Source organism: Prosopis cineraria, unplaced genomic scaffold (assembly GCF_029017545.1).
Source record: "Prosopis cineraria cultivar Desert tree isolate PC_DT_omini unplaced genomic scaffold, ASM2901754v1 PC13, whole genome shotgun sequence".
Lineage (NCBI taxonomy): Eukaryota > Viridiplantae > Streptophyta > Magnoliopsida > Fabales > Fabaceae > Prosopis > Prosopis cineraria.
In genome coordinates, this window is record NW_026555344.1 from 27,127,814 (window position 1) to 27,155,801 (window position 27,988).

The following is a 27,988-nucleotide window of genomic DNA, read 5'->3' on the forward strand; positions in this document are numbered from 1 at the left end:
TTCTCACACACAGCAACAGAAGCCTACGTTCACAACCCAACAAAATTAATGATACAAGGATTGAAACTCCTCACCTCAACTTGACTGATCCAGACAGCAACGGACAGCAAAGGAGGGAGAAGAAGGTCCTTAAATGCTGAACAGAGGAGAAAACTGATGGTGCCGCACGTTATGGAATGAGAAAAACGAAGCTTGCAGCAGAACAGGGGAGCAGAAAAAACTGGACTCTACTCGCAAGGAAACACAGCAAATGAATCAACAACAACAGTCCAGACTCATTACAGCACTGTCACAGCTCCAGCAACTCGGTTCCTCATCCAGCTACCGCTTGAAGGTAACGATACAGATAGAACCAGAGCAGAAAATGAAGAAAAAAAAAAATAGAGACAAGAAGCACGGACAGATCAACCCAGTGCAGCTCAAGCTCTACTCTGGCCGGCGACCATGAGAATACGAAGGAGAAGATTAGTCAGTGACAATGCGACTTAGCTAACCTGAACCGCGGCAAACAAACAAAGAAAATAAGAGGAGATTCTTTTAACGCCGAACAGGGGAGATACGAAGGTGAACCTCTTGGAAATTCAAGAGCTGTGACAACCTCCGCTCTTATCAACTACCACTGAAAATAAGAAGACAGATAGAGACACAGAAGGACGAAGAGATAAGTTACACCAGAGTTCCAGACTTTTCTACCACCCTCTCACACTCTGTAAACTGACTCAGATAAGAGAGAGAAGAAAGAAAATATATATGATGGAGCAAGGGTATTCTGGTAATTTTAGAGGAGCTAAGCAAAATAAAAATTTCATTTCTTACACCGGGGATTCAAACTTGGGACCTTCAAATATTCTAGCATGCATGCTTCCACTCTACCAACATTTCTCTTTATTAAACATGTTCCCAAATTAATATAACTACTATTAAACACCAACTTTTAAATATATACTTATTATTATTATTATTATTATTATTATTATGGGCTATTGCAAAATTGTTCATCACCTTGAATAGAGTGCTTAGAGGAAGGGAGACATGGATGAAGTCAAAATAAATAAATTTTGGTTCTTGGGCATACTAAAGGTAAGTGGATAGCGTCCCAACTGATTTTTTTTCAATCAAAATTTCATTTACTAAAATATTATGTTTTTTTTCTAGAAATCATTTTAATAGAATTAATGCAATTATTGGATATTTATTGATTAACATTACTTTATTTTGAGAAATTAGCTTTACCAAATTTGAAATATTATTTGATCAATTAAATTAAGTTTGGACTTTGATTATGAGATTTTTATTTAATCAAATATTGGAATACAAAGAATGATTCATGCAAATTTGACTTTAAAAATTTTTTAATTATTCAATAAATACAAACATGAGTATTAGATATAAAATTTTATTCTGGCAAGCTTTAATGCTTAAAAGTATTCATGCGAGTTTGATTTTGAGAATGAGAACTGTATCTTGAAAGTGATGATTTTCTTACATGTTTAAAAATGATTTTAAAACGGAACTTTATACATAACACTAGTTGCTAATGGCAGTTCCGTAGCCCTTGACGGGCCATGGTACACTCAGCTAGCAGGGTGTTTATAAGAGGTGCTAGCCCCGTGTGATGGCCAATGCATGTGAAACAAAGGGATGGTTATTCGTGAGCATTATACTCATATTTGTTTCGTGTCTTCAAGTCACGTTTGATTAGCATTACCCTCGTAGACTGTGTGTCCGTGTTTGTTTCGTGGCTTCGAAACATTTGGTTACTTATCCTCGTGGATTGAGTGTCCACGTTTGTTTTCATGGCATAAGCTGCATTTGATTTGTTATCCTCGTGGATTGTATATCCACGTTTGTTAATTGTTCTGATAAGTCCCTATAATTATGAATCTAACTATTTGATGATTCCATTGATGTTATTCGGTAATTTATTTATAAATATTTATTTTATTTATGTGCTTCTTGGAATCAAGTCCTATTAACATTTGCCATGATAGTTCAATGATTTAAGACTTAATTTTACAATTTTATACAGCTATTCTATTTTAAAATTTATTAAATTATTTATTGTTGGGACGTTATTCACTGAAAATTATTATTTTGATCTCAGATATGTTAGCTGATATTGTGCCTTCTGCTAGTCCTTGAGGGGCTGTAATATTTAGTTGAGATGTAAAGCTGTAATCAAACTTCTTTAAAAATAAATTTCTTATGTCAAGTGCTCCACATAAACTATAATTAGGGCCCTCATCCTGATTATTTATATTTTATTATTTGTTGATTGAAAGAGAGTTCTTTGCTACTACTATTGTTTTGTAAAATATTTGTAAATTTGTTTTGGAGATTTTATTTTAAGGGGAGACCCTATTGAAATTTTTACAAAAATATTAAATCTTTCGTTCATATGGGTTGTATTGAAGATGATTTAACTTATTATAAAAGGTCTTCATGATTTATAAATTAGAGTTTTCTTGAGCAAAGACTTTTGGGATATGGGTATTATTCCTATTTTCTGTGCTAAACATGTCCTATTTTTGGGGTGTGACAAAAGTGATATACTATCTATGGCTCTTTAATTTCTTTTATTCATCCTTAGAAGTATGGTATGGTGGCTTTCTTTTTCCTCAGTATAAGTATAAGCTGAAATTTAGATGATTATTGAAACATTGGATGAACTCTTTTTGAGTGATCTATTTTGGTTTCAATGCCCCACTACATTAACCATGATGTTTCTTCCTAATTGTTTGTATATTGTGGATTGTTTACAACTTCACAAAATAACTTACGGTGGACCTATTGTAAATAGCTCCAGAAGAAGATGATTCTGTTACTGCTCAGTCTTTTTAACTGTTCTTACGCTAAACAAGCAGCATGTCTAGAAAGTGTGGGGATGATCCATGCTTTTCTTTTCTTTTTGTGTTAACAAATATCAAAGAATTACATTGAAGTCCCATACAAAAAAATTAATTACTAAAAGTTCATTGACAACTGAACTAAGATCCATTGACAACCAAACTAAAGTCATTGATAATTGATTGTGTAGTCAATTATTTTAGTTTAGTTGTCAATAGATTTTGTAGTAATTAATTTTTTTTTATGAAATCAGGATGTAATGCTCCCTAACAAATAAACGGTGCATTGATACCACCAGCTGTTTATACTTTGTATTTGTGCAATTTGAATTCTCTCCTGTTAGCATACAGGAAGAATGCCATCATGTCATGTGTCGATCTCTCTGTAATAGGATGGCCAGAGGATAAATTTTGGTACTTGTGGATGTCATTCATTAAGAAAAGATATATGTTAAAATCCTTACGGTGTTGAATAGGAAAATTGAAATTATGAGTGGGGCAGGTGTTGAATTTTGATGAGCTACTTTTGGACTTAGGACAGCCAACCAGATTCTTGGATGCAAATATTTTGCACTAAATTTACAATGTACCTTTATAATAAATATGCATAATATGATCACCTAACTGCTACTTTGGCCTGATGGAATTGATGGGACGTGAGACATGCATGCAGCTTTGAAGGTGGGATTTATCTTTGTGCATTTGACCTCAAAGTTTTTGGACAACCAAAGATGATATCAGTCTCATAAGGTGTGTTTAATGTGTTTAGCCACTTACTTATACCTTATTCTGAAGCAAAGTTACAAGAGTGCACAATTTTCGTGTTTCGGCATTACTATAACTGTGTACACCGTAGGAATTTTTTAGGTAACATGTAGGAATTTCTTGCTTACATATGTGGTTCTTCATTCTTTATTTACAACTACAATTTGAAGGCTTTTGTTATCAGTCATATTACGGATACGTGCGATAGGTAAGGACTTTGTTCCCATTGGAGGACTAGCAGGTTGTGTTTGCTGTGTTTAGTGTGGCCCTTGATATGATCGATGCCCCTATTTGGTCCTTACATCCCGGCGCCTTGGAGCTGCATCAGCTGGCATATTCATTCTGTTGTAGCTCCATTGGATCCATAAGTAGTAGTGTGGTGAGTCTGCTAAACTTTTGTTAAATTGGGATAGTTTATTAGATGTGACTCATACGTTACTTGCAAGCTAATCTGCATTATTGTTGCTTGTATAATTTTGTGAACATATCTTAAATGTTACCATCACTATATAGGCATCGTATATAATTTTCCAAAGCATGATTATTGATGCAAAAGTGCCTATATGATTGTTGATGTGGGAGTGTCTATGCGCATTTATACAATTATTATGGATGCAATATCTCCTTTTTCGCTCTAGAATGATTTCTTTTCCTTTTATTCCCTACCAGGCCGGATTGATTAGTGACCTAACTTACGAAGGTTGGAATTTGACAAGCTTCAGAGTTTGTTAGAGAGCTAAATATATTTTGCATCTAACATTCAGTTATTTTAGTTTGATAGCTGAAAATCATAACCGATGTTTTGATCACCATTGTCACACTAAATTTTCCATTGAAGCAACTTTTAAGTGAATCAATGGTTTTCTTTGAGATAACACTATTCCATCCGGTTAAATATGAAATTAAATTTCAAATATCCTAAACTGGGAAATCATCTGCATAACAAATTTCGTCTTCAAATTCTAATTGAGGCTATAAGCTAATAGACAAAGAATGGTTTGAAATCTAGAATGAAAATAAATATATCGGATACTTGAATTTTTCCATTGGAGGAATAATCAAGCCTCTAGATGTCAAGGGAATAGAGGTGGAAGAATAAATGCTTTCCTTTCTTTCTTCCTTTTTTTTTTTCCTCTTTGTTCTTTTTTTTTTCTGAGAACTACTTTACTTTAGCTTCTAAAAACTTAATTAATGCCTTATTGAATTAAGCTTCTTTACTTTGGCATCTGAACGTTTTGCACTGTACCTACAGATACTTACCATGAGGCTGCTTGAAATTTAGTTGCTGGTGCTAATCTTGAACAGACTACTCGACAAATTATGGACATGGGTGGTGGCAACTGGGACAGAGGGGTAGTTAGTTGTGCTTTTTGGGCAGCTTTTCATAACCCAGAGCGTGCTGTAGATTACTTGTATTCTGTGTGTCTAATTTGTTCTCTGTTTCTTCTATGTTCTCATTTTTTTTAGTGTCTTATGGATTTAAACAACTTTCATCTGCAGGGAACTCCTGAAGCAACAGAAGCTGCTGAACCAATTGCTCAGTTTCCAATTAGTCAGACAACTGAAGCGAGTGGGGCTACTGTCAGAGCTGCTTCTGCTGTAATGACCCTCAATTTTATATTAAAAAATTTTTTCTCAATAAATATATTATTTAAATAGATTTTATAATAAGTAGAATTGGTAGTTTAGAAGAACATATGATGAAAATTTTTCTAAAGATCTAAAGATTAAATTTTTCTAAGTTTAGTTTTAAAATTGTAGAAAAATCTTGTGTCCTTTCTTGTAAATTTTTTGTGCCCCTTATTGTGATTTTTTTGGTGCTCTTTTTGTAATTTTTTCCATTGCATCTTTTGGTCTAAATCAATTTTTTTTACGCGAAAAAAAATAGAGCATCTCGATTTTTCCTCTCACCGCCATTATACACCTCCTTAGATCCTCATATAGTCAGTTCATCTCTCTGAACCTTACACACATTCTTTGCTCGCTGTCAACGGTGAATTCGCGTTGCTACTGTTGCTTATCTGCTGTCGTTCTTGTCGCTCTTGTTTTCCCGCCACAGTGAAGCCAAGCTGCTGCTTCTCTTTCCCTATCATCGGCTGTTCATTCATTATGTGCTCTCAACGATTTGTTCATCTCCGTCGTGTGGAGTAGCTGACAATCTCTTCCCCATTTCTGCTCTGTTTATCGCGGATGAAGATGTGTGTTTGCATGCTCAGTTCTATTTTTTTTTTCTCTTCTTCCTTAGCTGTTAAAAAGTTCGTGTGCACGTGTGTATGGTAGATCGATGATGTTGTTTGCTGGTTGGATTTTGGTCTCCTTCCTTCTCGTGCGTGTTGAAACCTGAAGCTCTCCTTTGTTCCTTCTTTACTGCCATTCTTGCTTCTATTCAGGTTGGCTTCCGTGTGTATGTACGTGTGTGTGTTTAGCTTCACCTATTATTGTTTCTCAAATGCTGAGTGTCTTGCATATGTATATGTAAGCTCAAATCCTTTGCTTTTTTGGCCACGACAGCTGGTCTTCTTCCTTATCATCCGAGCTGCAAAACAGAGCATTTCGTTTTTGTCTTTTCCTTTTCAGCGTTGAATACATGATGGTTCTAAGCTGTCATCACTGCACCTAAGGTTAAGGCAAATCATTAATCCTCTCTTCTCCCTCTTCGAGTGCAACAACAGCCATGAAACAATCCCTTCCTTTCCCCAATTGCTTGATGTGGTCCTGTTCCTTCTTCTTAGTGTTTTACCTTCAGCTAGGATTGAAGTATTGCTTTCGGTTGGGGGCTGGAAATCTTTCAATTATGTTGAGTTGAAATATAATTAAGAATAAAATAAAAATAAATTGAAGATGAGAAGTTGTTGAAATTTTTTGGTTATTTATTTCATAATTTTGTCAATAATAAATGCATGCCTTCAAGGTAATTGTAAAAAAGTATGAGAGAAGAATTTGGTGAATTATAGTTTGTTAGTCTTTTATATTATAGGTTAAAGGAGTAAATGTAAGTTTTAGTTTAAGTTATTAATTGAAAATTTTTAAAACTACTAAAGTAAGGAAAAATGATTATATAGGATGCTTGTTTATTTCTTTTTTAGTTTAGAGGAAGTTTAAGAATGACTGGTATATTTATAGTGAATTATGATTGACTAGGGTCATAAGGGAGTACGGGGGTAAATTGAGAGTTGTCAAATAATTTGACTAACTCAAGTATACTTGAAATGTAATTGGTTATAGTGTTTTTAGTATCAGTTAGATTGAATGTTGATACCCATTAAGTGCTTGTAAGATTATTTGATGAATGATTGTAGAATTTTGACTCATTTGTCAGGACATTAAAGGCTTCATTAGAATAGAGATCAAAAGTTAAGAGAAGCAAGTTTTAGAATCCTTGAGAAACATTCAGGTAAGTGGATAACGTCCTAACTGATTTTTTTTCAATTAAAATTTTCTTTACTAAAATATTACATTTTTTTTCTGGAAATCATTTTAATAGCATTAATGTGATTATTGGATATTTGTTGATTAACATTACTTTATTTTGAGAAATTAGCTTCACCAAATTTGAAATGTTATTTGATCAATTAAATCAAGTTTGGACTTTCATTATGAGATTTTTATTTTATCAAATATTTGATTGATACAGAGAATGATTCTTATGAGTTCGACTTCGAAAATTTTTTGATTATTCGATAAATGCAAGCATGAGCATTGGATATGAAATTTTATTCTGGCAAGTTTTAATGCTTAAAAGTATTCATGCAAGTTTGATTTTGAGAATGAGAACAGTATCTTGAAAGTGATGATTTTCTTGCATGTTTGAAAATGGTTTTAAAAAAGAGACTTTATACGGAACACTGGTTGCTAACGGTAGTTTTGTTAGCCCTTAGTGCACCATGGTACACCTAGCTAGCAAGGTGTTCATAAGATATGCTAGCTCCATGCGATGGCCAACATACTTGGAACGGAGGGATGGTTATTTGTGAGCTTAGTACTCACGTTTGTTTCGTGGCTCCAAGTCGCGTTTGGTTAGCATGACCCTCGTGAATTATGTGTTCACGTTTGTTTTGTGGCTTCAGCTGTGTTTGGTTACTTACCCTCATAGACTGTGTGTCCACGTTTGTATTTGTGGCAATAAGCCGCGTTCGGTTATTTATCCTCGTGAATTGTGTGTCCACGTTTGTTTATTGTTCTAATAAGTCCCTAAAAAAATTTTTGTGAATTTGATTATTTGGTGATTTTATATTCCATTGATTTTATCTAGTAAATTATTTACAACCATTTATTTCATTTATTTGCTCTCTGAAAATCAAGTGATAAAAATATTTATTATGATAGTTCAATGGTTTAAGATTTTTTTTAAATTTTATCAAATCATTTTATTTTAAAGTTTATTAAATTTTTATGAAAATTGTTGTCTATTTGACTTACATAATTATTTCAAACTTTCCTTTTTAATCATGTTTAATTTTTTATTGTGGGGATATTATTCTCTAAAAAATATTTTTGGTCTCAAATACCTTAGCTGAAGCTGATCCTTATACTGATCTTGAGAACTTTTAAGCATGATGAGTGGAGAGTTGATGGAAGTCTCTCCTTTTGATGTAATGATAATTTATGTGTAATTCACTCTGGAAAATATGGCCAGGTGCTCCACGACTAAAGTTAGGGTTTCTATTTAACACACACACACACACACACACACACATGTATGTTGCTTGTTGGCTGGGAGGAGTTGAGTTCCCAATTGATATAAGAATTTTGTGAAAATTTTGTATTGTAGAATTTTTGAGAGCTTGTGCTTACCGGGGATGTTTTGTTAAAATTTCTACAAAATGTTAAAGCTTTGTTATAATGATTAGTATCAAGATAAATCTGATTATATTTTAGAAATGAAATTAATTTACATTTTGAGGCTTACGAGAATGTGTGGCACGGTTCATACACCATGCCAGTCACCCTCTATTTTTGGGACGTGGCACCTGTAGCACCTAACTCATCTCCCTTAAACGTGTTTTCTCAGGTTAACCTATAAATTTAGAATAGATAATAAAAAACATTGTACCTGGTTGTTTGTTTGTGCTCCATTTTGACCTAAACAAGAAAGATTATGGCAATTTACAGGTTGACTCTCATGATAGTATCAATCTTGGAATTGCATCATGTACAAAAATTAAATATTGATATCCTATTCATGAAATCACATTTTATTAGACTCTATACAGTGGAATTCATTGAGACATGCCAACATCAAAACATTATAAGTTGCTACTTTATTAGTTACCTCTAAAATGGATGATATAATAGTAAATTTTTTTTTTTGGGTGAGTGGGTTTTGAAGATGGCCATGTTTTGGTACAGCAAGTGAAAATTGTTATGGAAAATATACCAGTCTAAATGTACTAAATACCTCCTATATGTGGTGCTTGCATGTCATGATAGTATCAATCTTGGAATTGCATCATGTACAAAAATTAAATATTGATATCCTATTCATGAAATCACATTTTATTAGACTCTATACAGTGGAATTCATTGAGACATGCCAACATCAAAACATTGTAAGTTGCTACTTTATTAGTTACCTCTAAAATGGATGATATAATAGTAAATTTTTTTTTTTTGGGTGAGTGGGTTTTGAAGATGGCCATGTTTTGGTACAGTAAGTGAAAATTGTTATGGAAAATATACCAGTCTAAATGTACTAAATACCTCCTATATGTGGTGCTTGCATGTTGTTGAGTGTTTTCTGTAAGTCTAAAATTAGCATGCATTATGACCATTGACTAAAGCCCCTTTTTTAAAAAAATAAATAGATAAACAAAAATTTCTCATCCTTTTACCTTATATCGATACCATTTTGGTATCAACTTTGTTAGATCCTCTATTTTTAGGTCCTTTGTGAATGAAAATTTGAGAACTTTACTGAGTACGGCAGATAATGTGCTGCCATAGCATTCCTGGACATATTAGTGTTTTCAAAGGCTTACAAGCTATACACGCTGTCAAATATGATTGGCGAGCGATTGTGTCATTCGTTTGTTTGAATAAACATTTAGGTCCCTTTTGTTGGAGTTCATTTGTGTGTGAAAAGAAATCTTACATTGCTCAAACTTGAGAAAGCCTTAGTGTGTATACCAAGATGAAAATTTGAGCAAGTAAATCACTAAGAAGAGAAGTGGACTTGTGCACATAATAATGGGCCAATATATTTGAGATGCTGCTTTTTCCCCTATGCATGAGTTAGATGCGGTGTCGGGCACTTTATTCACCATTAATTACCTTTAATATTAAAATTCAAAATCAGTTTCTATAAATTGTCATTGAGTAGTATTTAATCTTTTAATGGTCATTAAGCTGTCTTATTTGCCAATCTTTTAATGGCCATTAAGCTGTCTTTATTTGCCTTTCAGCCACCCATGTTTTTTTGACCCTATATAAGCATGTGCCCAAGGTTGTCTACAGATACACATCGCTCAAGAGTCTTGAGCTTCGAGCTCTTCTCTTCTTCATCTTGAGTTCTTCCTATCCTAATTTATGTATACTATTCTGTCATTATGTTCATTTTACTAGAGGGTTTGCTTAATCTTAAGGAGCTCTGAAAATTGTGTCAAAATTGCTCTTAAGGACAGTGTCCTTAGGCAAGACTCGAAATAGATTTTCTATAGGATTGCAACAATCTTAAAAGCAATTTCCAATTGATCATAAATGAGATAAGTTCTAGTTTTTTTTTTTAATATTTGTTGATTAGATCACAATATGATTTGTGACAAAAGACTTCAAATGAAGTGGCTATTGAATTTTACAGATGCATGGTTACCCAATTTGAGTTTATGCATGATTTCTTTCTGAATGAAGAAGTGAAGAGACCATCATTACTACAAAAATAGGCTTTGGTGGTGTTTGAAATTTCAATTTGGTGGCATTTAATAAACACTACAAAATTCAATGTTATAATAATATTTGGTGATATTTCATTAATTAATGAATCGTCACAAGACTGATGTGAGAACAAGGGCATTTTGTTTTCCAAACACCACCTCTGTGATTTTTATTTTTTTTTAGATTAGAGAGGTGGCGTTTCTTCCTTGAACAAACGCCAACTCTCTTATACTTAGATAAACAGAGGTGGTATTTTTTTTTTAGACAAACGCCACCTCTCTCATGCTAAGATAAACAAAGGTGATGTTTATTTCTTAAACAAATGCCACCTTTATGAATTTTTTTCAAAATAAAAAGTGAAATAGGTGGCTTTTTAAGTCTGAAAATGCCACCTATTTGGTATAATTTTTTTTAATTCCTAACACATTGGTGGATTTTTTTTAAAGGCTAAGAACTCCAAATATTTTAAAAAGCAATTGAGTTTAAATTTAAAAAATATAATTCAAATAGGTGGCATTTCTAGTAGGTAGAAACACCACCTATTGGACTAGAGAGGTGGTGTTTCTTCAAGGTAGAAATGCCACCTCTTTGGTTATTTTTTTAAATAACTTAGGTGTCATTTCTTCCTCAAATAAATGCCACCTAATGTTATTTTTTTGAAATAAATTTTCTTAAATTCTTTAAACCTAAATTTTACATCAATACGGAAGATCGAATAATATAAATCAATCAATCCAACAGTTTACATACAATCTAGTTATATAAGAAAAAGAAACATAACTTTGTGATATAACAAAGAAGGACTACAACTACATTAATATAGCTAAGTTCTCCAAGTAGATTGAAAACATGTAATGAAAATTTTTAAAAGTTTCTAATCTAATAAAACTATTTAACAATTACCTATGTCTGGCATCCTAAATTCAAAACAAAACATAACCATTATTTAATTTGATCATAAATTTTCTCATCACTATATTCAAGAACTTTGCGTCCTCATAGTACTACAAAATATATTAAAAAATAATGTCATAAATAACTAAAATAATCAAACCCAAATAAAATTAAATTGAGTTAAATGTTCATACCTCATATGGGACAAAAGTTTGACCATGAGTAATCACCTCTTTCATGAATTTCATACTATAGTAACCACAATCATTGCTATTTGGTTGGAAAGGACATTAAAAATTTTACCAAAATATAATGAAAATTTAAATGAAATAAATTTATTTTCAATAATTTAATAATTCATTGAAGTATAATTTATACCATGATTTTTGTCCATTGATAACTTTTAGAGAATTATTTATTTATGAAAAGGGGAGCTCTTTGTGACCATGAAAACTAGTCAATGCCCTAACAAAATAGAGAAAAATTAATCAATATTAATTGATGCATATATATATATATATATATATGTAAAATAATTCTTATAAGTATAAATACTTACTTATTGAATAACATCAACATATTAGGTTAATTCATTGGCTTACCTCCAGGTCGAGGATCTAAATAATAAATTAAAGGCAAAGAAATAATCACAAGATTGATAACAATTAAAATTCAATGTTTCCTAAAAAATTTAAACTTTAATTATGTCTTAATAAAATTGAGGTATCATACACAACAGAAAAAAAAAATAATCAATAAACTCCTTACCCTGCATTGTAAGGTATTAAAAATAACATGTTTTTCACCTTCCACCTTTCTGTGAATATTTCTTTTACAAGATTTACTTGTTTAGATGGACCCAATGTCGACCTAAGACTAATATCATGAGGACTAATAAATGTAAATCTATTCATTTTCTCCATATCTTTCAAAAAAGAAATGTAAAATAGAAAAAAATTGTATTAAAACCAATCATAATAAATGATAAAAATAATCAATATCAAAGGATATTATAAAATAAATACCTTATTCAATATTGATAGCAGAAACACTCGCCCATTTTCGATTAAGTATTTCTATTAAGATATTCCCAACTATCTTTACAATAGATTTCTTCTTCAACTTTTATTTTAATTGTTTGGCCATTAGCAGTAAGCTTTGGCAAAAGAAACCGAAGAGCTTCACAACAATTATTAGTCCTTTTTTATTTTTTAAACTCCATGACATATACTTTTTTGCTTATGCATGGTATTTGATTCCTTGGAGATATTACCATGTGATTCAATTAATTTCTTATTCTTTGATTTTGATTGTGTAACATTTGCCCTGAGTGTTAACAAAAACACACCACAACCAAAAAATCTAAATGTGGTTAATGAGTTGATCCTAAAATTAACTTAGAAAACAAACTATTTAAATTGCCAAAATAATCTATACAATAGCAAAAAAATATTTAAAACCTCTTAGAAAAGTTTGAAGGATTACTATATAGTGTACGGAAGAAAATTAGGCAATAGAGGCAATTAGTTGCTGTCATGATAGCCCTTATAGGAAAACTTCTAGGAGGTACCGATTCACCATATGGCCTTAGATTGAAGTTATTTCAAAGCTCATATGTAAATTTTAATGAGTATTAGTAGTGTTCCAAATTTCACAAAGACTAATGGGCGGATTAAAATTTGGACACGTTACAAGTTTGGCATTTTTGTTGTCATAATAGCACATTTGGACTGACCTCCAATCAGTGTGATTCTAGAGTCCACATATCACATTCAAAAAGTACAAGTATACCAAATTTCAAAAAGATCCAACAGTCAGATCAAAATTTGTGCGCATCCCAACGTCAATAATTGTTGCTGTCATGATATCATTATATTGCTGTCATGACAACGTCTTCGAACCAACTTTCAAAAAGCACCGTTTCTTTGTTTGACGTTTGATTGAGGTGATTCTAAAACCCATACAAGATTATAAAAAATTTTACCTGTAACCCAAATTTCAAGAAAATCCAATACTTGGATTGAAATTCAGACACCTAGATGCAAAAATACAGTTTTTTAGTAAAAACCATTTTTAAAATTGTCCAAATCTCATCCTAAGGGTCACAAACTTGTATAATCACTTTGGAAACATCAAATAGGACTAAAAGTACCTTATAGAACATTTAAATGATGCAAAAACCTCTTATATCAAAATTTGACCACTCAGGTGCCATTTCCCATAATGGACCCTAAGCCCTTAAAATTCATAAATCACACAAGAGTGGCCAAGAACTAATTCAAACACCATATACTCATAAATACATATGCTAAATATTTTCACTTGGCTCAAGGATCCCCGTGGGGTCCATACACCCACTATCTCTGTCCAAGGTGTATGTTTAGTCATAGCACACCATTCGCAATGCAACCACTTTGCATTTGCTTGTAAAATCACATATATTCATATACATATCAAAATAAACATTTTCGTGTAGTGAAAACTTATTCTACTAAATGAATCTATTAAAATCACACACCATAACCAAGTTTCCTAGCCACAAGTCTACAAGCAGATAAAAAATTCATACACAAGCACACAGTCTACACATATTCACATATATGTATGATCACATCCTACTAGCACCTTAACCTAAGTACATTACACTGTATTTGCTCGAAAGAAAGGGGTTGCAATTATTTACAAATCACAAGCAAACCCTTAGCTTTGCTCCTTTTCCCCTCCACCACTGGATCCTTCGCCTAGACCTGTAAATATTGCAAAGAAAGGGGTGAGACAACCACAGTCTTAATAATAGAGAAATCATATTCCTTATTACAAGAAAAGCCATAGTCAAGTAAATAAATAATAGATTCAAAATAACATATAATTAACTAATTAAAATGCTTGAATGTATGAGATAGGCCGATATGGCCTTTCCTAACCAACAAAATGTCCCCTGGCACTCTTTGCTTTATAGGTAATTCTTATACCCACTCTACCTTTACAGACACAAAATATAAACTAAGGCATGATCTGATCCATTGAGCCACTTATGCCCCTTCAATATGAATTATGAGCAGTCAAAGCTAACTATCTCTTAAAGCCAGGTCAACTTACTCTCCTTGTGAGGGCTACCTTGGCCTAAGCACTTAACCTCACACTTCATATGTCAGATTTTCTTCCCTACTGAGAGATGTTAAATACTCAATCTATTAAATATTTTAGTATACTAAGCCCACAATACAAAGGCAACACTAAGTATTGACAATTAGCCCTAGAATATCACAATACCATACCTCCCCATTGGTGAGCTTTCACCCAGATCATACCTCCTACCCTTTTTTACCTTTCTTGAGTATTGACTAATTCAACACTCTAAGGTAGTATAATAATTATAATTCATCCCTTAAGCAGTTCCTTAGCCTATCTAAGGTACAAAACTTAGTTGCACTCCCTAAGTGTAACTCCTCTTTTTTATGACCACAATGCATGCTAATAATCGTATTTCCATAAATAACATCATTATTAAATAGATAGTAAATATAGATGCATTATTATTAAAGTGATACCCCATAAACCCTTCTAAAACAATTTTATTTGCTTTCAATTGATTCAAACATGTAATGTATGCTAGATAATATTATCTATTCAAAAATAGCTATGCAAAGCAATAAGAAATATAAATTTCCCTATTACATCAACCCTTTTGTACCAAAAGTATTCCCCTTCTACAAAAATATGACTTGCTTTATCCCTTAACTTCCAAACAATTTCCACCAACAATTTCTACAACATATAAGTGATCCACATCACTTCTCATGGCAAATAGCATAAAAGAAGACTATAACTCATACCAAACAACTTGGGTCAATAAGCTATACTCTATCCTAATGATCCATATATTAAACCAACCATTCACATAATACCAATTATTAGCCACAATTAGGCCAATTTCCAAACCATAATTTTAGTCAACCTAAAACCTTCACTTAGTATTTTCACAATTAGCTCTTATAATGAAAACCAAAGCTCAATTTAAATCTCGTTGGCTTCAAATAGCATGATTATAAGCTAATCAATAGGTTTAAATCATTGAAGATAAAAACTCAATCCCTCGGGGTTTGATTTTTTGCCTTAAAATTTCCTTTTTCATCTAATTGCCCGCTCAAAATTTTAGAGGACCATATACAAACTTAAAACAACCACCCTAGGACCCAAGAAAACTAAAACTTACAAGAACAAATCCTTTGGGATCAAAATTTAAATTTACCTCTTCTAAAAACTCAAGAAAACTAAGAGGGAAGGAAGAAGATTGAAGTAAGAAGTTTACCTATCATGTAGCCGAGCTCGCAATAGTCACAAAATCTCTCAAATTCAAGCTTTAGCTCCCTCTCTTCCTCCTCTCTCTCTCTCTCTCTCTCTCGATCTTGTTTGTTTCATTTGTTTCTATTTTCAATATTTGTGTGTTGTTATATCTGAAAATTGATCCTAAAAATATTGAAAAAAAATTACAAGGACGGGCCTAACATTTTTTATTATAGCATAAAAGCTTAGGTCAACTTTGATAATTTTTCCCATAGTTAAGAATAAAATAAAATCAAAATTTGCTTAGTGAAATTCAAATCCTAAACCTTTATCAAATTATTCTAAATTTTAATTTAATTATATTTATTTATTTTTATATTATTTTTTATTAAATTTGAGTCTTAAAATTTCAAGATGTTACAAATTGAGTCTGTAAAAATAAAAAAAATTTAAGTTATCTAATTATAATTACATGTAGAAAATTATAAGGAAGTTTGAATTATATAATAACCTTGTCAAATGACTCAATGAGATATAGAAGCCATGTAACAAAAGTCCTTTCTGCATCTTTGACTAATACAATATTTTCATTGAGAGGTATTGGTAACTTGCATCATCATTAGTGCAAATGTCTATAGAAACTCATAATGTGCCAGAATGTAATGGAATTTTATGTAAAATGCCTTCAATGAAATTGTAAATAGTACCCACAGCAATTGCATTTTTAAAGGAAATTTTTATATACAATTTGCATTTTGATTCCCCTTAGGAACAAAGAAAATTTTAACATTTATATTATAAAAATAATAATATAATTAAGGTAGTCTAGAAAATTACTACCAAAAGGAGAGATGGGTGGTTTGACATGAAAGTACAACTATCCCTCAAACTAGGGCTTTCAATTACTAGAATTCTCACTAGGCCCTATCGCATCATATCATTCATTTGCTCAAATAATTTTTTATTTTGTTCTTGTAATTGACGATATTATTCTTCATAATGCTATTTGTGCATATTTTGTTCCAGCATATGTTATTGAAATGCATTCATTCCTCCTTCAACTTAGCAATTACACTCTTGTTTGAGCATCTTCGGCCCCTAAAATAAGTGGTTTAGATAACATCAAAACCAACCCCTCTAACATGACCTGGGACTTCTAGAACATTTAATGCTCTATTGAGGATATCTTCACAGCCAAATTGTTGTGCTTCTTCTAATCTTTCTTGTGACAAATTTTGCTATTATATAAATATTAGATTTAGTCTGCCAAATAACATATTAGATTTAAACATGAATTGAATACAAATACTTACACAAGTCTACCAAACTTGCCTCACATTTTTATCTTCAATTTCACCTTTTGAATTTAGTCGTCCTTCAACCCAAACCTCATGTCTTGTAAGTTGTTCACAATTTAAATTATCTTTTTTTATCTACATATGAAAATAATTAACTGAATTCATAAATAACTCAAACATATATAATAATTATTGAATATAAGGTATGTACTTTCTCTTGTTCAATGAATGCGTATCCTTTCTGTCCCCTTCTGAAGCGATATTTTTGGCTTTCCACTAATTGACAGTATCGCTTGCTTTTTAGCTATTAAAATGCAAATTGAATTCATGTTAATTTTATATAAGTAAAACTATATTTAATTGGCCAAATCTAGTATTAATTACCTCAAATTCTTCTATTGTGTGAACCAAAATAAATTCATCCCAATCTTCTTGAGATATATTCCCATCATAAAGTTCCGATCAATGATATTTTGATTATTATCTATTAAATACCACTTGTAAATATCTGCATGAAATTTCCTAAGAAGAACCCCAGCTTCTTTGAGGACATATGTTCTATAAGTCTCATCAAGTTCAAAGCAAGACTGAACTGAAGAATGAAAATAATTTAGATCACTAAATGTGTAGGAAAAAATAATCAAAAAAGATAAAATATTAATGACTTCTTTTTTTTCACCTCAACTTGTTCCCATATGAATCTCTTGTATTCATTCAAAAATTTTCTTCAATTAGTAAATGCAATAGGCACATGGTCTTGAGCTACAGTTCCAATATAACTAACTAATTTTTCTCGATTAGGTTTTATTGGTTGACCCTTGATATTCCAACTAACTTGTAGCTTTATTCCCATGCTTCTATTTCTGATCAACTTGGCCATCATAGTTCTACCACGATGAACATCTCAAAACATTTTCTCCTTTGCTGCTTGAGGATCATCATCATTTGAACTGGTGTGAGGCTCATCATCGCTATAAGAACTCATTGTCTTTCAAGTTAAAACCAACACATCAACACATGTATAATAAGAAAAACAGAGTAAATTAATTTGGAAGAAGTAAAAATGGAAAATAAAATTACTTTTTCATTTTTCTTCGTTTGATTTAGACTTAACAGGTCAACCTATATCCCATCTCTATGATTATCTCTCATATACAAGTGCTCCTCTTCAATTAAATCATTATCAAAAGATTGTGTTGTCCTGTAGAAAGGATCATCTTCAATATTCATATCTTCATTACCATGAGCTTCATCATCATCGTCATGTTTTTTATTTGATAAAAATACAATAGACCAATTCCTTTTCACAAGATTAGGAATGAAAAACACTTGTTGAGCTTGTGAAGCAAAAATAAAAAGTTTATCTCTATATCCAACCTTAGAGAGATCCGCTTGAATAAATCCAAAATCATCAATTCAAAATCCACTATAATTGTTAACCCACTACATCTAAAGACTGGCACCCTAAACATAAAGTAATCTAACTCCTATATAAGTCTAATGACACTAAAAGTATGACATTTCTGCATAGACAGGGTTGGTGTCTTTTGAACTAGATACATGTAGACCACTAACAATAAGCGTTACTTTGACATTCTGTATTGTGCTTTGATCATCTTGCTCTTTAATATAGAAAGTGTAACCATTGATTATGTAACTAGTGTATGATAAAACTTGTAAACTCAGTCCCTTGGCTAGCCATCTTAATTTTTTAGAAACATTATCAGGATTTTTCTCTGACTCCTCAAGAATGCAGCTTCAAAATCACTTTACAAATCGTTGATTGTGTTCTTTTATTAAAAAAAATTATCATTTCTAACATCAAACATATCTCTGAGAATATCCTTATGTTCTCCCACAAATTCCTTAACTTCTTTAGTGTTGTGCAGAATATATAGGTGAGCTTGTTCACATTCAGCTGCTGAGATGCTAATAACTTTATTTTCAATTATTCTATTCCCTAATCTTCGTCCATCATGATGAGACTTTGGAATCCCTATAGCTTCAATGTTGGATAGATAATCTGTACACAATTCAACTACTTTTTCGACTATGTACCACTTAGCAATACACCCCTCAAGTCGATATCTATTTTTTTACGTAGCCTTTTAATATTTTTATGCAATGCTCAATTGAGTACATCCATCTTAAATATGCTAGGCCACACATTTAAACTTCTTTGACTAAGTGAACAATCAAATGAACCATGATATCAAAGAATAAAGGTAGGAAATACATTTCAAGTTCACATAGGGTCAAACAATTTTCCTTTGTAAGGCTGACAAATTTACAGGGTCAATCACTTTATTTGCAAATCATCTTGAAGAATAAGCATATATTAGTGATGGTGCCTTGCACTTTTTTTGGCAAAATAGATCTAATACCAATTGGTAAGAAATTTTAGATGAGCACATGAGAATCGTGAGATTTAACCCCTATAACTTCAAGTCTTTTATTAATACAAGATTCTTTACATTTGAAGAGTATCTCTCTGGCACTTTAACATTATGGAGTAATTTAAGAAAATATTTTTTCTCTTTGTTCAATAAGGTGTAAGCTGCTAGTGGTTGATAGGTGCAATTTCCTTTCTCCACTAGAGCCAACTCCTCTCTTATTCCCTAGAAACCAAATTCAACCTTGACTTGACACTATCCTTGCTTTTTCTTGGTAATTGGAGCAATGTTCCAATCACATTGTCACAAATATTTTTTTTCAATATGCATCACATCAAGAAAATGTCTTATATGTAAGGATTTTCAATATGGTAGATCAAAAAAGATTGATTTTTTCTTCCACCCACTTGTTGCAACATTTCTCACAAAGGGTTTACCAAAATGATTATCAAGATCTTTCACCTTGTCAAACACATTCATACCTGTCATCAGCTTAGGTGGTTTCTCTTCTCCAGATTCACCATTGAAAGCTTTTCTCCACTTTTTCCAATAATGTGTCAAAGGTTAGAATCTATGATGTCCCATATAAATGTTTTTTGCAATGATCGAACTGAATTGAAAGAGTGTCCTCTTCATATATAGGACGCGCACCATGTCCTTTTATACTATATCCTGACAAATTACCATAAGCAAGGAAATCATTAATTGTGCCAAATAACAAGGCTTTTAAATTAAAACTTTCTTTTCTATGCCCATCATAAACCTCCACGCCAATGTCCCACATTAATTTCAAATCATCTATTAAAGGGGTCAAATATACATCTATATCATTTCCTGATTGTTTAGGCCTAGAAATCAACATAGACAACATCATAAATTTACATTTCATCAATAACCATATAGGTAGGTTATAAATTATTAATATTACCGGCCAAGTACTGTGAGTAATGCTATGAACATTGTATGGGTCAATTCCATCAGTTGACAAATGCAAGACGAAGATTCCTTTCTTCCTCCCGAAAATTAGGGTACTCAAAATTAATTTTATTCCACTAAGGGGAATTTGTAGGATGCCTAAGCTTTCCGTCTTTAATCCTTTCATACTCACGCCATGTCAATAGGTTGGTGATTTCTACATTTTCATACATGCATCTAAATCTTGGTATGATAGGAAAATACCATAGCACCTTTGTAGGACTTGATTTCTTTCCATATTGTGATGCTTCACATTTAAGGCACTTATCTAGCGAAGTATACTCATTACGAAATAAGATGCAATCACTAGGACATGCATGTAAAGACATACGAGTTTGGACATGCACGAGTTGGAAGAGCACCACAAGAGCTAGAAGAGTACCCCATGAGCTAGAAGAGGACTATGAGCTAGAAGAGCTTAAGGCAATGTGAAGGAGTTGTGAGTTTGGCAAGCTAGAGCAATGAAGATAGACGCAGTGAAGAACTTGCAAGTATAGTAAAAATTAAAGTTGCTGCCTAGTCAATTTAAAAAAAAAACAATAAAAGATAGAGGTGGCGATTTTTCAAAACCAATAGCCACCTCTGTCAATGCCCCAATTCAATATTTCCAACGCACTGACACATAGACAAGGTAAATAATGAATTAAAAATAAAATTTTAAATTCTATAATAAAATTATGTATTAAAATATAAACTAATAAAAAATATAACAAAATTCACATTTAAATATTTGTAGTTAGTAAATAATGTATATTATTACTAATAACAATTAGATATATTAATTACTATTTTTAGGCATATATTACTAAATACTATATATATTCCTATAGTTAAGATATCATTTTTTTAGGTAGACAGGTTGCATTTTTAGGTCAAATAAATGCCACCTCTCTCCATCAAAATAAAAAAATTATATCTATTATTTATTAATAATTAATAAATATAAATTCATAATTAGTTAACAAAAAGAGAGGTGGCATTTTAAAAGCCAACAAACACCACCTCTCTCCTTAAATTTAAAAAAATATTATAAATATTTTTTGTTAAATATATAATAATAGATATATGTATATTATAACAATATTAAAAACAAATGAATTATTAAATAAGGTTTGGTACGAAAAATAAAAATTAATTAATAAATAATGCTATTTAACTATAAATTATCTTAATCACTAATTATCATATATAATATTCTATAACCAAATATGTACAAAAAAATAAAAATAATTAAAACTAATATGATAAAATAAATATTTTAATATAGTTAACAGTAAGTAATGTAAATTATTTCTATAGGTAATTATATATATTACATTATAATAATTATTAAACAAAATAATAAATACTTCTAAAAGTAATAAATAAATAAGTAATAAATATTTATATAGTTAATATCCAATATATAATTTGTTTAATACTTTGGGGGGAGGTGGCGTTTTATTTTTCTTACAAATGCAACCTCTCTCATTAAAATAAATAAATAATATAACAATTTAATTTCTAAAATATAGTTAAGTATTCAAATTTCTAAAGCTAATTTATTCTAAATTAATCAAATGAGCATCTCAATTTGTATTAGTAAAGAATGTACATTAGTAATCATAACTATTATGTTTTTTATTTAATAATAATTTTTAAATAAATTATTAGATATGGCGACAAATAATAATTTACAAAATATAAAATATGTATTTAATTATCATTTAATATATCATTTTTTTAATACTTGTCGGAGAGAAGTGGCATTTTTAGGTCCAATAAAAGACATCTCTCCCTGTCAAAAATAATAATAATATATATTATTTATTAATAATTAATAAATAAAAATTAATAATTAGTTAATAAAAAAGAGAGGTTGTGTTTTAAAATCCAACAAATGCCACCTCTCTCCTTAAATTAAATAAAATATTATAAATATTTCAGTCAAATATACAATAATAAATATATGTATATTATAAGAATATTAAAAATAAATGAATTACTAAATAAATTTTGGAACGAAAAGTAAAAATTAATTAATAAATAAATACTACTTAACCATAAATTATCTTAATCATTAATTATCATATATAATATTCTATAACCAAATTTGTACAGAAAATAAAAATAATTAAAACTAATATAACAATATAAATATTTTAATATATTTATTAGTAAGTAATGTAGATTAGTGCTATTAATAATTTTATATATATATATATATATTATAATAATTATTAAACAAAATAACAAATAATACTTCTAAAATTAATAAATAAATAAATAAGTAATAAGTATTTATATAATTAATATCCAATATGTAATTTTTTTAATGCTTGAGGGAGAGTGGTGGCATTTGGTTGCCCTACAAACGCTAACCTCTCTCATTAAAATAAATAAAATAATATACCTATTTAATTTTTAAAATAAAGTTAAGTATTCAAATTTTCAAAGATAATTTATTCTAAGTAATCAAATGAGTATCTCAACTTGTATTAGTTAAGAATGTATATTAGTAATCATTAGTATTATATTTCTTATTTAATAATAATTGTTAAATAAATAATTAGATATGGCTACAAATAATAATTTATAAATATAAAATAGTTATTTGATTATTATTTAATATATTATTTTTTTTAATATTTGAAGGAGAGAGGTGGTATTTTACTTTTCTAAAAACGCCACCTCTCATTAAAAATAAACAAAATAGTATATGTAATTTAATTCAAAAATAAATTAAGTATTCAAATTTTTGAAGTTAATTTATTCTAAAGTAATTAAATGAGTATCTAAATTTGTATTAGCTAATAATGTATATTAGTAGTGATAATTATTTTTTATTTTATTAAATAGTAATTATTAAAATAATAATTTACAAATATAAAATAATTATTTAGCTATTATTTAATATATTATTTTTTTAATATTTTTAGGAGAGAGGTGGCGTTTTTCTTTCCTACAAATGCCACCTCTCTCTTTAAAACTAAGTAAAATATTGTGTGTGTATTTAATATTAAGAGAAAATCATAACCTAATAAATAAAAAAATATGTGGTGTTTTTAAATACTGAAAACGCCACCTCTATATTTTATTTATTAAAAAATAATATACTTATATATATTATTTAAATATTAGAAGTTGTTAATTTCTTAAATAATTTTTGTTATTAAATTACTAAAATTAATTCATTATAATGTAGATCAATATTTGAATTTGTATTAGTTAAAATATATGTAGATTAATATTCATAATTATTATATATTTTATTTATTAATTTAAAAAAATTATGCTTAAAAATAATAATTTAAAAATATAAAACATTTATATAATCAATGTCTACTATATTTATTTTTAATAATTAATTATAAAGGTGGCATTTTAAGAGTGAATAAACGCCACCTCTCTCATTAACAAAATATTATATATATATTTATATATATATATATATATATATTATTAATAATTAATTATCAAAAAATTATAATTTGATAAAACATAGAGGTGGCGTTTCTTAAACGTCACCATTTTAACCTAGGGAAATATATATGTTATTTAAATAATAAAATAATTTAAAAATAAAATAAAATTATATTTTAATAATTATTATATATATTATTTAATAATTATTATTAAAAAGTAATAAATTACTTAAGATGAAGAACTAATATATATTGATTAATAATTTATAACTTTTAAGAGATGTGGTGTTTTAAGTTTGTAGAAACGCCACCTCTTTTTTGAGTTATTAACTTTTTTATGAATCAAAGAGGTGGCATTTCTAGATAAAGAAAATGCCACCTATATTATTTTAAATTATTATTAAAATGTACATATTGATTGTTTATATTAATTACATAATTATAATAAAATAATTATATAATATTACAAAGAAAAATTATTATTTTACAACAAAGTAGAGAAGTGGCATTTAAATATTAAAATGCCACTTAATTGTTGATCAACATGAATCTATAACATTTCATTTAAGAAACACCACCTCTATGAATTTACTATAATTATAAAAAAAATTGTAAGCTATGCATTTAATAAACAAATGCCACCTTTCTTCTTTAGATTTGAAATTAATAATATTTTATTTTTTATTATTATAAAATGTATGCTATTAAATATTATTTCTATAGTAGTGCACGCATATTTTGGCATAAATGTTTTACATAATTGGTTTTGAACATAATTTGTTTTGAAAATTGTAAAGTGGATAATAGAAAATACTTTTGGTACTCTTTTTTTTTTGAGTATTTCATATATGCATGGCATGAAAATGTTTTATATACATAGAGCGACTGATCCAGAAAAATTAATCAATGGGGGCATAAGTTATACTTAAAATAAATATTAATATTTTTATAAAATAAATAATTTTGAATATCTATTAAATTTTATTAATGGTATAAGTTACTAAAATAAAATATTAAAAAATGCATAAAACATAACATTATAATAACATAAAATACTCTCTTTATATGAATATTTTTTTATATCTATTAGAATCTTGATTTTAGTTTTCATTAAATAAAACGACATACCTCTTTGTATGATAGAGATTTTTTTTTATATAAAATTTTTCATGGGCAATTTTTTTCTAAAATTTTTCTTTTCCATTTTAAAACGATTGCTGTTTAAGTTTATAAAATACACATATATATAATTTTAGATAATGGGATAAGTAAACTTTTATAAAAGCATGAGTGAATTTTTTTTGAAGTGTGGGGGGCAATTGAAATTTTTTAAGGGGGGCAACTAAAATTATTTAGGGTTATTTTAAGTAATATCTTCTTGGGCTGGCGGGGCAAATTGCCCCTCTAAGGTAAACATAGATACGTCCCTGTTAAATACACACACACATACATGTGCTTGCTTTTGCTTGCTTAAAAGTAACTGGCGTTTGAAATGTCACTTTCTGTTTGATACATGTATTTTCTTTTACAACTATTTGTTATTAAAACTGCAGAAAATGAACGGTGGTGTTTCATGTTATTTTACGAATAAAAAAATAATATGCGAATCCATGTATGAGTGTGTGTATGTACTTTTTTCCTTAATCAAATCAAATGAGTTGTCTTAAAAGCATGTATAGCCAGTCACTGGAATCTGGTCCTGAGAAGTTGGTGGTCAGGAAGCCTACACCATCAATCTATTACAACTTTAGCTTGAGAGGTGCTCATGGGGAGCTATCAACAATTATATCTTGTGGATGTAATTGGTGATCAAGGTGTATTAAACCTGGTGAATTTGGACTCAGTGGAGGCATGTGTTGAGGCAGCGAGTTTTGATGATATTTATGAACAAAATTGTGTTGGGGTGCATGTGAGTACAATAGAAAATGCTCGAATGAACAAAGGTGAATATGATGAACACCACCAATGCAAATTAGCTCCAAAATCTGAACTCACTTAAGACCTCGACAGCAATACATTTGAGTGTAACAAGCAAACATGAATGTTGTCCTAATGATCTTTGGAAGAATGATTTACTACTGTGGAAGGCAACGTTCCTAAGGTAAATTTTCTGACTCAATCATCACGGGTATGTACGTTGACATGTGGTTAGGAAGTTTGAGAAATAACTGATTATTTAATTAGAATCAAGGTATCTTCAATGCGCAGTTACGAATGAAGGTCTTTATTGTGCATTTTTTGGAGTTTAAAAGCTGCAAGTTTGATATTAATTTTATATTATTATCTTTAAAGTACTAATAATGAGCGGACTAGTGATTGGCGAGTTTGTTAGTTCATAATAATTTATTTATATTAGAATATTTAGCCATGCTTAATTTAGAATGTTGAATGCATAACTTCACTACATTGTGAGCTTTAATTGCTTGTTTATTATTGCTTGATTTGCATCTGTTATATTTGAAAAAAAAAAATTCATCTGTCATACGTGTGGTTCTTTATTTTCTTTGTTCATTGGTAAGAGCTGTGATTGGCTATATTAACGGTTATTTGTGGACTGCTTTTTATGAGGCATAACAAGCATTCAATTTTTATAAATATTGAGGGAGGAACACATTTTTAGAAACTATATGTGAAAAAAAAATGTTGCGTTTGGTTTCTTTAAGGAGTTTAAAGATCAATCATGTGCCAGCAATGTTGTATGTTTTTTATATGATAAATATTCGGTTGAGAAATAAATAAATAAATGCCTTTATCTATATAGAAGCAGCAGCTATTGATTTTTTTTTTTGGGTAAATAGTGTGACGAGTTGTGAACATGGAAGACAAAAAGCCTTGGCTTGTTTCCCATTCACGGCCCATGAAAATAAAATAATTATATTGTATAGAACATGATTTTTTGGGTTTTATAGTTGGTATCACTATTGGAGAAATGATAAATTGAGTTTAAAGTGTCCTGCATGCACTGAAGAGGTTTTATTACTGGCGTTAGTGTTACAAAGAAATAATTAATGATTATTGTGTTCAATATTGTTGATTGCCAAAAGAGAAGAAAGTTATGTTTAGAAGTGGTACCTTTCTTTCATATCTTTGCACGGCGAGTGTAACGTATCATGATAACATAAATGAGAAGTCATATATTTATATATGGTAATTATGCCTTTGTCATAAGTTTTAAAGTGTGGATTATGTGCTTGCAGAATTTAAAATTTTGTGACATTGTAATTAATATCCAAAATGTGGGCTTGTATGCATATGTCATATGTTTAAAATTATGAGAAATTCTAATTTAATTAGAATGGAAGGAGATTATATGATGAGATTTTAATTTAATTAGAACTATCATAAAGCATGAACATATATTTTCAAGTGATTGAAATACTTTAATATGTGGGCGTCTAGCAAAAATATTTTTCTTCATTCTAGAAAATTAATTATAAATGCCAAGATGATTCTGTGGTAGTTTAGAGATAACAATTTAAGTGGAGGCTTTGTGAATTTTAGGTGGCTTGAAACAAGCATATAACAATATAATCATGTATCTAGAATAGATAAATGTATTTTAAAATTAGTACATAACCTATTTATCTCGGCATAAATATTCATGATTGTGAATAATGATTTCTTTAATTTATGTGTCATGGTCCTATGATATAAATGAATTTTTTAATTATGGTATTGTGAATAGTGATTCCTTATTATACAAAATACGTGGATATTATTAATTGAATTGTATACTCATGTGAGAAGATCCACTAGGGATTATCTACCTTTAAGCGGTGATAAAAACAAATATAATATTAAGACCATAATGGAGATAGAGTTTATTACTTTGAGAGATGCTATAAATGTTTGTATCATGTATAATAAATTTTCATTGTATTAAAATAATATTATGATGTTAACCAAATTTTATATTCAAACGAGAAAAAATTCATCAGTAATTAGTCAAATAAAATATTATGAGAGTCAGAGCTTAATACTCTAGAGTTGATTAACAATTAGGCTAGGAAGTTGAAAAACTTCTTAGTGAATATTATATCGAGAGTAAAACTGACATAGACCATGTTGATGATTTGTGATAGCCAATTACCAATAACTATGGCTAAAAATAAGACCTTTAATGGTATGTGTAAATGCATTCAATTGAGGCATAATATTATAAAGTACTCCCTCTATTAAAAAATATAAAATATTTTTTGAGAAGTTAGATGTTAAAAAATGTAAGGCATGTTTAGTTTTTCGAGGTATAATCATTA

The 27,988-nt window shown here is 29.7% G+C and overlaps 1 protein-coding gene across 1 annotated transcript in view; it reads left to right on the forward strand.

Moving 5' to 3' along the window:
* Window positions 1-250: 250 nt before the first annotated feature.
* LOC129289969 (uncharacterized) overlaps window positions 251-27,988 on the forward strand; it is a 32,813-nt gene continuing 5,075 nt past the window's right edge. Inside the window, exons 1-4 of the mRNA XM_054926707.1 lie at window positions 251-334; window positions 3,853-3,990; window positions 4,917-5,030; window positions 5,112-5,210. Of these exons, the coding sequence (XP_054782682.1) occupies window positions 251-334; window positions 3,853-3,990; window positions 4,917-5,030; window positions 5,112-5,210 (435 nt within the window). The remainder of the gene's footprint in view (window positions 335-3,852; window positions 3,991-4,916; window positions 5,031-5,111; window positions 5,211-27,988) is intronic.